Raw genomic sequence first — 12,943 nt, forward strand, 5'->3', positions numbered from 1 at the left:
TTTTTTCTGTTTGGTTCAAGCTATCAATTCTGGTGTGTTTCTACATTTTGCTGGGGAACAAGATAAATACCCACAAACCACATCAAGGCTTTTAACATAATCTCTCAGTTAGACATGAACTTTCTGTGACCCCAAAAAGACAATTTCGTTTCTCTAATATGTAGGGATGTATAGTGGCAACGCATTTCCTGATTTTTCCACCACTTCCTTTATATTGGCCATTGAGCTGCACAGCACACACAAGAGAATCCATTTGACTACTTTGCCTTCTGCAAGGTGCAGATCAATTAATTGATCAGATGTGTTCAAATAATTTTGCTTGTTTTTACGCTTTTATTGCAAGTCACCAATACTTCAGCTTGCCACCTTATGACTAAAAGATCCAGTCATGCCACCACTGAATCTGATTAACAGAGGCTTCGTGAGGCAGGTTATAAGTTTTAACAAATAACTGTAAAAAAAAATCTAATAAAATCTAATTAAAATAATCATAAGAGTGACGTTATATCTCTGCACTGTATTCCAAAATGGAGGACTGGACTCATTGTTACAGTTTAAGTAAGCTTACAAGGTGAAGCAAGTTTCGCTTTAAAACACGTCACGCTGCCAGATATGAATAACGTCTCAGCCTCTGTTCCAGTTCATTAAAAAACCAGAGGGCAGTTCGCTGCATGTCATCTGGTTTTGGTAATTTAATTAATTGGAAATTTGACATGGGAAAGGTGTGACTGCTGCACTAAACGACCGAAGCAAGTCCTGCATCATTACCTAAACATGTGGCCTCGATTTTTGTGGTTGGGCGAGGTGCCAGGGAGTTTTAACACCTTATCATTTAACTGAACGTTGATGGGCTGTCTACACATGCAAGGAATGTGACTGAGTGTCGTGTGTCTCCGTGTACTAACACACAGCAGCGCTGTGGACGATGCACATGGATTAAAAAGACAACAAATGTTCATCACGTGGCATTTATGTAGATGCAACGGTCTGAACAGCATCAGTACATTATAAAAGATGCTTGAGGATATAGAGTTGCTCTTGGGGTGCATTTATTTGTATAAACGACCTCTTCGATTATAGATTTCAGAGTGATGATCACCGATGATGGCAACAAATTTACAGTTACATAAGCTATAAGCAAAAAAAAATAAAAATATCTAATATCTTTTTGCAGTGGTTAATGCATATAAACAGGTGTCTGAAGTCGCCACATTATAGCGTGCATACGCATTACACAATGGGCGGTTACAGAGTGGTTGATATGGGTTCAACAGGTTTGAACAGGTTTATTCATCCCCGCACAGTTAGTCGACATCAGCTAATAAATGCTTGTGTCCTAGGCCTGTTATTATCTGTAACAGTCGATGTGAAAGATAAACAAAGAAGCAACGCTTTTGTAAATGTTATTTGCACTAAATTGCCCAAAAGAGCCGCGTATATGACAGAAGGGGACATCCTGTTCTTTTTTTTTTGAGAAATGAAAATAGGACATTTGTTAACTCATTTGTTAAATCTCAGTGCATTCTCTTTTGGGCTTTGCTGAAAAAATGCAAGTGTTCACATTAGTTTGTCTGCGTCAGCCTGCTGCAGGGTGATATACCTAACTGAGCTGATATCAAATTCACCAACCAAGTCAAATTATTCAAAAATTAAAATGAGAGGTTAAAAAGCCAAATTATTTCCACTTCATTTAATATAATTCATATTTATATTTCTTTAAAAAAAATATAGATATATATTTATATATTGTGACTACCAGACTAAACTACCCAACGGTTACTTAACTTCCCTCCTTGTTGCTCACCAACAGGAAGATACTTATTGTTAATTCATTGCTCTAAGCAGTTCTCGGAAACTTACAACTCCAAAGGCAGTTAAAACCTTTATCTTCATTTCACGTGTTAATATGCATCATTTTTTATATTTCAGGCCTGCAACACATTCCAAAACGTCTTTGCCATTTATCCTCACGACCAAAAAAGACCTCGGGGCATTAAAGATTTAAAAAAAACAAAAAAAAAACATTTTTTTCCCACAGGCTGAGGTGTACAACAATGGGGTTGCGCTCCAAATTTTTCTTTCAAAATTCGCCACACATTCTCTCCTGGGGGCAGGTTAGGACAGCAGTCAGGTCAGCCCGGGACCTGTGCCCTCTTCATCATAGTCATGCCTTTGTCATGTGAGCAGAGTGAGGTTTCACACTGTTCTGTTGACAAATGCATGAGGGTCTCTGAAAAATGATGCGCTCATGCAGGCAGTGTATTTTTCTCTAAAATCTCCATGGACTTTTCTGCATCGCTGCTGCCATGACAGAAGTGAAAATGAGCTTTGGCAAGAGCACTGGTGCACCCCCATGCCATCACAGAGCCTGGTTTTTGGACTTGTTTCTGGTAAATGCGCGTGGCGTCCCCGACTGGTCTGACCGCAATGCCCATTTCCACTGTTTGATGGTCCATATCAAATGCCTCCGAGCCCAGAGAAGTCGACTCTGCCTCTGGACAAGGTCAAAATAAGGTTTCTGTTCGCCATTATGAAGTTTGAAATGGTTTTTGGATATAAAAATCTCTGTATTGAAGTGCTAGACAAAGATGTCCCACAGTAATCTCTTGCCCGGGCCGCATGGTTGCATCAGTGTCGATGAATGACGGCTCTTGATGCAGTGCTGTCTGAGGGACCAGAGATCATTGCTGTCAATCGTAGGCTCGCCCTTCTTCCAGTTTCACTGAATCATTTAACGATTTCATGCACTGCCTGAGGAGAAATATGCATCTGCTTTTCCACCTAATTATAATTACAACCACCTGTTGGCGTCACCTGTTCAAAATAACATCATTATTTATTTTCTCATTACCAGCCCTGAATTGCCCCAGTCCCACGGACAGGGAGCGTGAAATGTAAAAATAAATGTACATAAGCGAATACAATAACAATTTGAATGTATTTACCGGCATTTTATTGTTTGGATAATAGAATCTGAATCTTTCATATTTACTATTTCATAAATTGCTATCAATTTAAAAATGTAGCAAACAAAAACCAGAGTAATTTTAGAGTAATACATGAAAAGCTAATGAGTCGCTGTAACACTGTTACTTGGGTTGTAATGGGCAATGTACACTTCTCCAATTCAGCATTACCATCAGTGTTATTGATCTAAATCCATTGAGCTCTCTCTTTATCTCTCAGTTGCTTGAATTGAGCGTGTTGGCAGGTAAGCCTTGAAAACTGTTGTTTTTACTTCTCAGCCCTGAGTTTCTCTTAGAACGGACCACCAATTTCTCCATGTGACGGCGTTGATTGCCATCTAATTCACTGTGTTATCCAGTGACATCATGGTGTGAGAGCGGGTAAGGTCTGTCTTATCAAATAGAGCTACGGTGAGATGCTGTTGTAGCTCCACTGTAAATGTACAGCTCTTTGCCACATACAGTGTGTGATTACAAACTGTTCGAAGATTACATTTTTAATACTCTGACTGAGAAAGGTCAGGATTTCTTATTTTAAAAAGACGTTATCTGAATGAAAACACCTGGCAGAGCATCACACAAACAAACCTGACTGTGAATTAAAAAAGCAGAGTCTGGAGTCTTCCGCAAGTAAAGGTGAGGAAGGGTTGGCCATTGTGAAACTATGGGTGGGAAAAATGTCAACAATTTGGAAATGATGTTTCCTGAAATTGGATTGAATATGAGTTTGGGGATTTTATCATCTTCGGTTCACTTGCACAATAACTTGTAAAGATTCAGAGGATCCAGAGTGATCTCTACAAGGTTGACCTGCAGGTACAAATTTGCCCCTGCCTGGCTCAAATACTCGAACAAGAAGTCGAGGCAAACAAAATCGGTACGTAACTCACTGACATAAATCAGTTTAATGTGAGCAAATCAGTGCATCTGTGGCGTGAGGTATAAATATTTGATCGCGTTTGCAGCACACAAAAACATAACAACATGCTGGCTCTGTCTGAGGCGAATGTATCTCCCATCTCTCAGAGGAAAAAGGGAGCACACCAGGTCCAGGCGTTTCTCATGCCCCTCATCACCTCGTTTCTTCTTCTGCAAAACAAAAAAAAAAGAGATAGAGAGCTGCCTTGCGGAGGGGGTCGGCATACATTAAAAATCACCGAAAGGCCTCAGGAACACTTGTGTAAATCCCAAATTAGGGAACATTTGTCACTGCACCCACAAATGTAAGTAATAACTTTACCATATAAGGATGATTTTTGAAAAATAAAAATCTACCAAGCCCGATTTGGGTCAGAGCTCATTTCAGATGGACTGAGGTGAAGTTGATAAGCACTGTCTGATGGTATGACTAATCCAAATTTAAAATTCTATCTGGAAATCACAGACAGCATATCCTCCTGGCTAAAGAGATAGAGCGCACAGTTCAAAAGGCGGCATCTGTGATGAGAAGGAGGTGCATCAGTGCACGTTGCACCATTAATACTATCAGACATACAGCATACAGGCTTCAGAGCAACGTCTGCTGCCACCCAAATGCTTTATTTGTCAGTTGTTGTTTTTTTGTGGGGATAACAATAGCACCGTTGCCATCATTTGAGTCTAACCTGGCCTGATATGTGACAAAAGGAGGCCCTGAACTGTTGAGTGACTGTAATCCCGAAACAGCAGAGGAAGACTCCTCAGTTCCTCAACAGAGGGAGAGTGTTGTTTAAATTAGAGGGGATGCAACACAGCGATAAGTGTGCCCAGTCTGACTTTTTGAAATGCGATTTTGGCAGCAAGTTTAAGAAAATGACCAAACTTCAACATGTTGCATGTTGTCTCTTTGCTATTTTCAGTTACAAATTGAGTTCCAATGGTTCACACATCACCGCATTCTGTTTTAATTGACTTTTTTTCCTTTTATTCTTTTGCATCTGTTGTCCCTTGGCAGGTCAAAGCAAGCATCACAAACAAAAGAACAATGGAGAGAATCGTGTTCGAAAGGAAACAATGTCACAATTAAAACCCCTTTAGGTTTATCTTCTCAGCATACTGTAACGGTAGAGGGTCCATACTTCCCCACACAGAAGCAGCAGCTCTGCTTCACACAAGTTAAAGTTAGAATCAAAGGTTTTAGCATGAAGGTGACAGAATGAACACTTCAGAGGACTCCTTGACCCTGTGGGGCTGCGTCCCGGCTGAGAGCTGAGTCAGCCAAATCTGCCGCCAAAGCCGTTGAATGACACACTGCATTCATTTGAGGGCTACGTCTATATATAACCATATTTTTTGTTTATCCATGTCTCTCTATGACAGCTATAAAATGAAGAGCCACGTCAGAGGAAGATGACTGACGTTTGAACAGTTCTTTTCTTATATTTATGAGCCTTTAGCATCATCTGTATTACAAAAGCAGATGCATCTAATAGTTGTGTTTTTGAGACATGCTCTCTATTTGTCAGTGCAATGCTGCAGCCCGCAGGTCAAACTGAACATCAGTATCTATTCAGCCAACAGTTTCTGTAAGTGGGTTAGATAGTGGAGTTATACTATAACTTTAATTACAGGCTGTGTTTGTGAACTTTAATTGGTCAAATGTTATTTTGGAGCTCATCATGTGGGTATTCAGGAACATTTTTTAAACTCCACTCCTTAAGTTGATGAGTAGTTTTCTTCCTTATGATTATTCCCAGCATGCACCAAAGTGCTCTGGAAATTTAAAAATGAATGCAATTGTTCATAAAGAGCAAGTCTGTAGTTAACAGATTGATTTTCAGTGGAGAACTAATTTTTACATGTAACAATAGAATCCAATACTGTCAGGTTTTGTACTTGTAGTAACTAATCAAATGAGTTAAAATGACAAAACATGATAGGCTTTCACAATGATAAGTGACATTTCTGGACACAACACGCCTTGTGTTTGACTGACACTTAATGACACACTCGCTCAAAGGGAAAACAGATCAACGATTGGCTATTTGGTGACATGTGACCCTTATTGTTAACTTATTACCTGGTAGAGTCAACTTCCCCATATCAAGGAGTTCGTCGTGAAGGTTAGGTGGTCTCCCACGAGTTAAGACAGAATATCAATTTATTCATCTTTCAAACGGTTGGGTGGTTTTGATCCATTTTCTTTGGTTAAAAATGACGACAAGAAGGCAAGTTGGATGGCAAAAGCTATTTCTTATTCTCACAGGTAGGCTTTCGGTTTGTATTTTTTCTCTTTCCTATGAACCGCTGCCACACCTTCATGGTATTATCATTACTGTTAATCATTTACCCAGTTTGTTGCTACTCAACAGGAAGAGTGCTTGTGTTTTACTGAAGTGGTCTGTTGGTTCAAATATAATGATGTGAGGTGGCAAGATTTCCCTGATTGTGAATATTACATTAATTAATGGTTCTGGCAGTAGAAGTAGGAAAATACATTTTTTTCTGTGTTACTAAGTGTTTCTTTTTTTATCTCCAGTGCTTCCCTGCTGCTGGAGTTTGCGAGTTTCTATCCCAGAGAAGGAATACAAGGTTGCAAAAGGAAATGAGATCACACTGAGCTGCTCTTTTGTCCCAGCCGTTACTGTTGGGAACAGTTTTGTCCTCACATGGGCAGCTTTCCCTGATGTCACTGGTGACCCATTGGTAAGATATGAAATAAGCTGACTTGGCCGGCAGAGCTGATTTTGCAAATGGAGATCATGATAGATTTCTGGCAGTTGTTTGGGTAATTACACGTTCAGAACAGAGAATAAGAAGAGAGGTGGCCGTGACCCAGACCAGGAGATTCTGCTGATGAGCTGCTATTATCATTTTGTCTTAACTCTAAAACTCTAAAATAATCTTACATTTCTAATGAATCATTCCCGCCTAAAACAGACAATGGCCCCCACTTTAGTAAATGATTGAAAGATGGATACGAGTTCTGTGCCTTTATTGAACGTGACGTGGTTCATGCGAAAATAATGACCTTTGTCCATGGGATGAGGAATAAGTGAGTGAGTCAGATTTGTAAATAGGATTATACACTTTTGCTCAAGTTTAGTAATTTGGTCATAATGAATTTGACACAAAACAATTCGACCTGTAGAATTTGCTGCAGTCCGAGAAATTAAACAGAAAATTGGAATAAGAATGAGAATAACGCATCTCGACTGCCGCCATAATTCTTAATTCATTAAACAGATACTGTATATATGAATTACATCGCTCTGGATGCAGTTGTTAAGTCAGTATACTGCACAAAATATTATATTTTCCTCAGATGGCTTCAGAGTCTGCAGCGCACACAATATCCTCTATTCCTATACATTTTGCAATACTAGGAGCAGTGGACACATTTAATTTATTTTTCCTGGACATTAAACCCTGCATTGCTCTGATCATAACACATATTTTGTGTTTGCGTTTTCTTCTCCAGAAAACCGTGGCCTCCTACTTCATCAACAACCCCATTGACATTGCATCTGCTTACGAGGGCAGAGTCTTCATGGAGGTTAACATGGACAGTGGAACAAGCACACTCCGCTTTACGGAGGTGACCATAACGGACAGCCGAAGTTACCAGTGCAGTGTCAGAATAGCTGGTGATACTGAAGGAAGCCCGACCGCCACCACTTCTCTTTTAGTGCTGGGTGAGAGTTAACACGCTGATGGGGTTCGTGTCTCCTTGTCTGTTTCTTGTGGTACGCAAACACTTGGGCGTCTGTCATCAAGGACTCTGTTAATGTTAATGTGTGGCTGAGTAAATGATGACCTGATTTCCAAAAGGAATACATTTTTGAATTAAGCTTTTCTCTAATCTTTTACCCAAGATCATTTTTCACTTCCTGTTATTCTTACTGGGATGGATGGATGGATGGATGGACTGGGATGGATGGATGGATGGATGAATGGATGAATGGATGGATGGATGGATGGACTGGGATGGATGGATGGATGGATGGATGGATGGATGGATGAATGGATGGATGGACTGGGATGGATGAATGGATGGATGGATGGATGGATGGATGGATGGATGGATGGATGGATGGATGGACTGGGATGGACTGGGATGGATGGATGGATGGATGGATGAATGGATGGATGGACTGGGATGGATGAATGGATGGATGGATGGATGGATGGATGGATGGATGGATGGATGGATGGATGGATGGACTGGGATGGACTGGGATGGATGGATGGATGAATGAATGGATGGATGGATAGATGGACTGGGACGGACTGGGATGGATGGATGGATGGATGGATGGATGGATGGATGGATGGATGGATGGATGGATGGATGGATGGATGGATGGATGGATGGATGGATGGATGGATGGATGGATGGACAGATGGACTGGGATGGATGGATGGATGACCAAAGGTGCCCAACTTTTTGTATTCCTCTGTACACTGTAACTGTAGTCATTGGTGCTATGCCACTACCCGAGTGATTATATGTTCTATTTCTTCTAGTGCCTCCCACTCCACCAATCTGCACGCTTCAGGGACAAGCAGACTTTTTTCACGACGTCACACTCAGCTGCAAATCTGAAGAGGGTTCCCCACCACCGGTCTATAAGTGGACGAGTTACGGCGTTGGAAACATTCCCAGACAGTTTCCACCAAAGACAACTGAAAGTATGTATTTCAGCCGCTCCTAAGTCTGAGCCAAGTGTATATGTCAGGCTGACGTTTATTATCAGTGTTAATGGAGGAGGAATTCAGAATCCCCGCAGTGTTTTAGAATGACTTCAGACTAATGCAGACATATTTTTGTGATTCTGTTGCAGAAGATGGCGTTTTATCTCTCTTCAATATTTCAAGAGAGACATCTGGGTTCTACATTTGCGAATCAACAAATGAAGTTGGTTTTGCCAAATGCAACTTCACCTTAGCTGTGATGCCAAGTGAGTCTTTTCTTTTAAGATAATTGATACGCTTGCCTGCCCACACCGTACCCACAGGTAACACTCAGCCCCCCCCCCCCCCCCCCCCCCCCCAGCTCCTTTGCTGCTAATTTTAGTTTGTGTGCTTCCAAGGGAGAGTTACAGATATTCACAAGTGCTCTAATCATGACATCAAAATGACAAAATAACAGCACTGAAAAATATAGTATGACAGCATTTCGTGAAACTGTCAGAAAATGATTGATCGTAAGCTTTAACAACTAAGAACATGTTTACATTTAGACGTCAAAGGGCTTGGTGGTGGAGTTACACTTGACTGTCAAGTGACAAGTTAGAGTTTGTCCTGTCGCACTCAGTATTTTCTTGGATTAATTGAGCTTTGGAATCATTTTTCATTTTTCTTTGCTGTTTAGTTCCGCTTTCAGTTTGGTCGGCCACTGGAACAGAAAATGACTCGCTTATGTTTAAACATTAAGATGTCATTGCTGGTTGGGTTCACACATTAAGAACTTTGTGGACAGGTTTAGGCCTTAAAGGATATGTGATCAGGTTAAGGCATTGGTAAGTAATTGGATAGAGTCGAGAAAAAGAAGAAAGGAGAAATGTTAGGAGAAATGCATGTTTTTTAAGGGCACGGCTTGTTGCAGTGTCGTCATCTCATTCATCTTTTTAACAAAATCATAGTAGAGTCTGATATTCAGTTATGAGTGAGACATACCCCATAAGTTTTTTGTTAATCCACTTAGTGTGTTTAAATGAATACAAGGGAGAGGAAATTGTGTTTGTCCGACCAAAACTGGACTTTTAAAATGCATGTAAACACATTAGTCTGACCAAAATTGTACAAAATCATGCTTCTCAAATCTGGACTAACAGACTGTGATAACGCAGTTGAGGACATCACTCCTGCATGCACACATACTCAGCCAGATTCAAATGTGCCTGGATATTTGGTGTTATTGGAATATTCAAATGTGTACGTAAGCCAGTGATGTTTAACCACTAAAATAAAACATTTTCCCAAAAGCTGGTGAGCATAAAACATAGAATTGAGTTAATATTGCAATTCAATGAGTCGGCTAAATAATTAGCCCTCATTATAGCCCCACTATTTATAGCCCCACCTTCTAGTAAATTCACTGACTAATGGAATATTTAACTGCTATATAATGAAAGATTTTTTCATCAAGAGTTAGTCGAGCCCAAAACATAGCGAGAAGCAAGTCAGTATTAGAATCCTGTTTATCAATAATGAATCTTCCTACAAAAACTCTTGTTCAATTTCAGTACAAAGAAAGTAAAAGATGGATTTAGAGATGAACGTACAATGAATGAATGTTTCATTCGCTTCCTTTTTAGTATTTGGATTATTTGTTTCTTTGTTTGTTTCCGATACTTTTGCGTCTTCTGTCAGGTCCTCACCTGCTTTGTGTTTAGCTGATTACCCCACTGTCCTGTTCCTGCCATCCACACCTGCTTTGAAATCCCTCATTACTCACTCTGTAATTCTGTTGTTTTCTGCCACATTGTCTACAATCCTAAAACTAGATTTCCAACTATTTATCATCATGGTTTTGTGGTGTATGACCTCTGCTTGTTCCTTATTTCCTTATTTCCCACTGACTAGAAAATGGTATATAATGTCCTAATTCCACCTATTACCGACTATCTTTCTTTTTGTGATCTTAAATCAGAATTAGGTGATTTTAAATGCAAAACATATTAAATATAGTTGTAATCCATCCACCCCAAATGAATTTCACCAAGTGAAAACATTTCAAAAGCAGATGCGAAAGCTGGCTGAAAGGGAATCTTAGCCTTGTACTGAATGTTTGGTCTCTCTTGTGTTATCCCCAGGCAGCATGAACATTGGGGCCACTGTAGGTATAATTGGAGGAGTCATTGCAGGTCTACTGGTTCTAGGGATTCTTATATACTGTTTCTACCGGAGGAAGAGCAAAAAGGGGAATTATGCTGAAGGGTATGTAGAGCATCTCCTCGATGTTTCTTTCACCATAAACCTCTCTCAGTAATTATATAAGTGTATTGACAGTTTGAATCTATTTCATCGAACCATCCATATTTCTGTGTGTTGTGCCTCGGTTCTGTTTTAGTTCCCCTGCTGAAATGGAGTTTCACGACACAAAGAGTCCTGAAGCTGGAAAGTACTTGGATGATGACCCAAACAGCGAGAAAAAGCCGGTCAACCAGGCTGAAGACAAAGATGTTGCTCCTCAAAGCAATTACAGCTTAGGAGGAGCAGGGCAAAAGTTTGATGATGATCGGAACAGTTATAATAGTGGTAACGAGAGATATGATGGAAAGGGCAGTGACACCGATCCTCAGCGCTACCGTGGAAGCCGTGATCGCCTTGACGATCAGCGTGAACGCTACGGCAGTCGCGATCGCCTCGACGATCAGCGTGAACACTACAGCAGTCGCGATCGCATCGACGATCAGCGTGAACGCTACGGCAGTCGCGATCGCGTCGACGATCGACGTGAACACTACGGGAGTCGGGACCGTCTCGACGATCAGCGTGAACGTCACGGCAGTCGCGATCGCCTCGACGATCAGCGTGAACGTCACGGCAGTCGCGATCGCCTCGACGATCAGCGTGAACGCTATGGCAGTCGCGATCGCCTCGATGATCGTCGAGACCGTTATGGCGGCAGTCGAGATCGCCTTGAGGATGATCGCTATCGCAGCAGTCGAGACGATGTTAGTGACCATGGCAGTCGCCAAGGCGGCAGCCGGGATCGACTCGATTATGGTCGATATGAATAGTTTTAAGTTACTGAATGCTCTTTGGAAACCTGGAAAATCTTTTTTTTTTGTCTATAGTAGCCTACCCAATAAGACAGAAGGTGCAGAAACAGGCCCAAAAAGTTATATTTGTTTCATTGCTTCAGCTGTACAGTAGACACCAAAAAGTTGGACCAAAATAAACCCTTATGTTCTGGTACAGAAATGCATCCATTGGGATTGCACTACCAATAGATTTTTTAGGCTGTGAAAGGAAGTGAAGGAGTAAGCTAGAACATATAAACCAAACCCCAGACAAAAAGAATACAGTCGTACCAGGAACCAGCAACACCTCCAACACCCATAGTTCCATATTTAAAAAATTTGGCCCATCTGTGTATCTAAACCATTAGCTTATCAAAGATACATTTAAATATATATATATACATAATTTCTTCTTCTGGCAAAGGCACTGTCTTAATTAACTAGACTATATATATATACATAATTTCTTCTTCTGGCAAAGGCACTGTCTTAATTAACTAGACTTACTTCACCCGCAAGTCCACCCCATTGAAATTTCCATAAGATTCTTGCCAGACATTTAATTTTAAGATCGAAACTGAGTGGTCTGTGTTATCTAATATCTAATATCATTGTTCATCATTGCAGTCCTGTCACCTGAGGAAGATGTTTAACATTCGGTGAAGACATATATTTGTTATTCTGTGTGCTGCACTGAATTTGATAAATGTCTGTTCCAGAGCACAGCGCTGTCTGAAAACAAACTAGCCCAATCTAATGAAATATATTGACCTGGCTTGTTTTCTCAACATCATGACAAAAAATCCTCCATCATCCCCCCAAAAATTGACTCTGTTAGCTTTGAATAATATATATTGATATATTGATTGATATATAACTTCTAATCTCGGAATAATGATAACAGAAAACGTTTCAAACTTGGCTTTTCTGGACTTCCAGAAAAGCACACACTTGCGTTATCGGTTTTTCCATAATATGCTTGTAGATTCTCAATCATCTCGGTCGTGGTAATCCTGAGTACTTGGAATGGAGGCCTTCTTTTTTTAAAACCTTCTTAAATAATTAACTTTTGTAACAAATGTAAGCACGTAATAAACAACCTGTACTGTCATTATTAACTTCCATACACAAATTCAAACTTGCTACCTTGTACAGTGTATTGCTTCAAAACGTTTTTTTAAATACTTTTGTTTCTTTGTGTACTGTTTCAGTTTTTGATGAATGTGTGCTTTTGGTGTAATTTTGATGAAAAACTCCCCTCTAATCTCATGATTAGCTGTTTTTGTTTAGGTTTTGTTTTGTTTCGAA

The 12,943-nt window shown here is 40.3% G+C and overlaps 1 protein-coding gene across 1 annotated transcript; it reads left to right on the forward strand.

Annotated features, from left to right (window-relative positions):
• Positions 1 to 6,028: 6,028 nt before the first annotated feature.
• On the forward strand, positions 6,029 to 11,671 carry LOC140319852 (V-set and immunoglobulin domain-containing protein 1-like). Its single transcript, XM_072397635.1, has 7 exons — positions 6,029 to 6,150; positions 6,424 to 6,590; positions 7,366 to 7,579; positions 8,412 to 8,576; positions 8,729 to 8,845; positions 10,703 to 10,826; positions 10,960 to 11,671. The coding sequence occupies exons 1-7, from the start codon at positions 6,099 to 6,101 to the stop codon at positions 11,630 to 11,632; spliced, it is 1,512 nt and encodes a 503-aa protein (XP_072253736.1). The 5' UTR covers positions 6,029 to 6,098; the 3' UTR covers positions 11,633 to 11,671.
• The last annotated feature ends 1,272 nt before the right edge of the window (positions 11,672 to 12,943 follow it).

This window comes from Leuresthes tenuis, unplaced genomic scaffold, assembly GCF_036924035.1.
Source record: "Leuresthes tenuis unplaced genomic scaffold, fLeuTen1.0.hap1 SCAF_12, whole genome shotgun sequence".
NCBI lineage: Eukaryota > Metazoa > Chordata > Actinopteri > Atheriniformes > Atherinopsidae > Leuresthes > Leuresthes tenuis.

Bases quoted from the DNA above. Each gene is read 5' to 3' on its own strand.
- LOC140319852 (XM_072397635.1), top strand. From the start codon at position 6,099: ATGACGACAAGAAGGCAAGTTGGATGGCAAAAGCTATTTCTTATTCTC. The intron at 6,151-6,423 runs GTAGGCTTTCGG...TTTTATCTCCAG, and splicing joins GCTATTTCTTATTCTCACAG to TGCTTCCCTGCTGCTGGAGT. The intron at 8,846-10,702 runs GTGAGTCTTTTC...TGTTATCCCCAG, and splicing joins CACCTTAGCTGTGATGCCAA to GCAGCATGAACATTGGGGCC.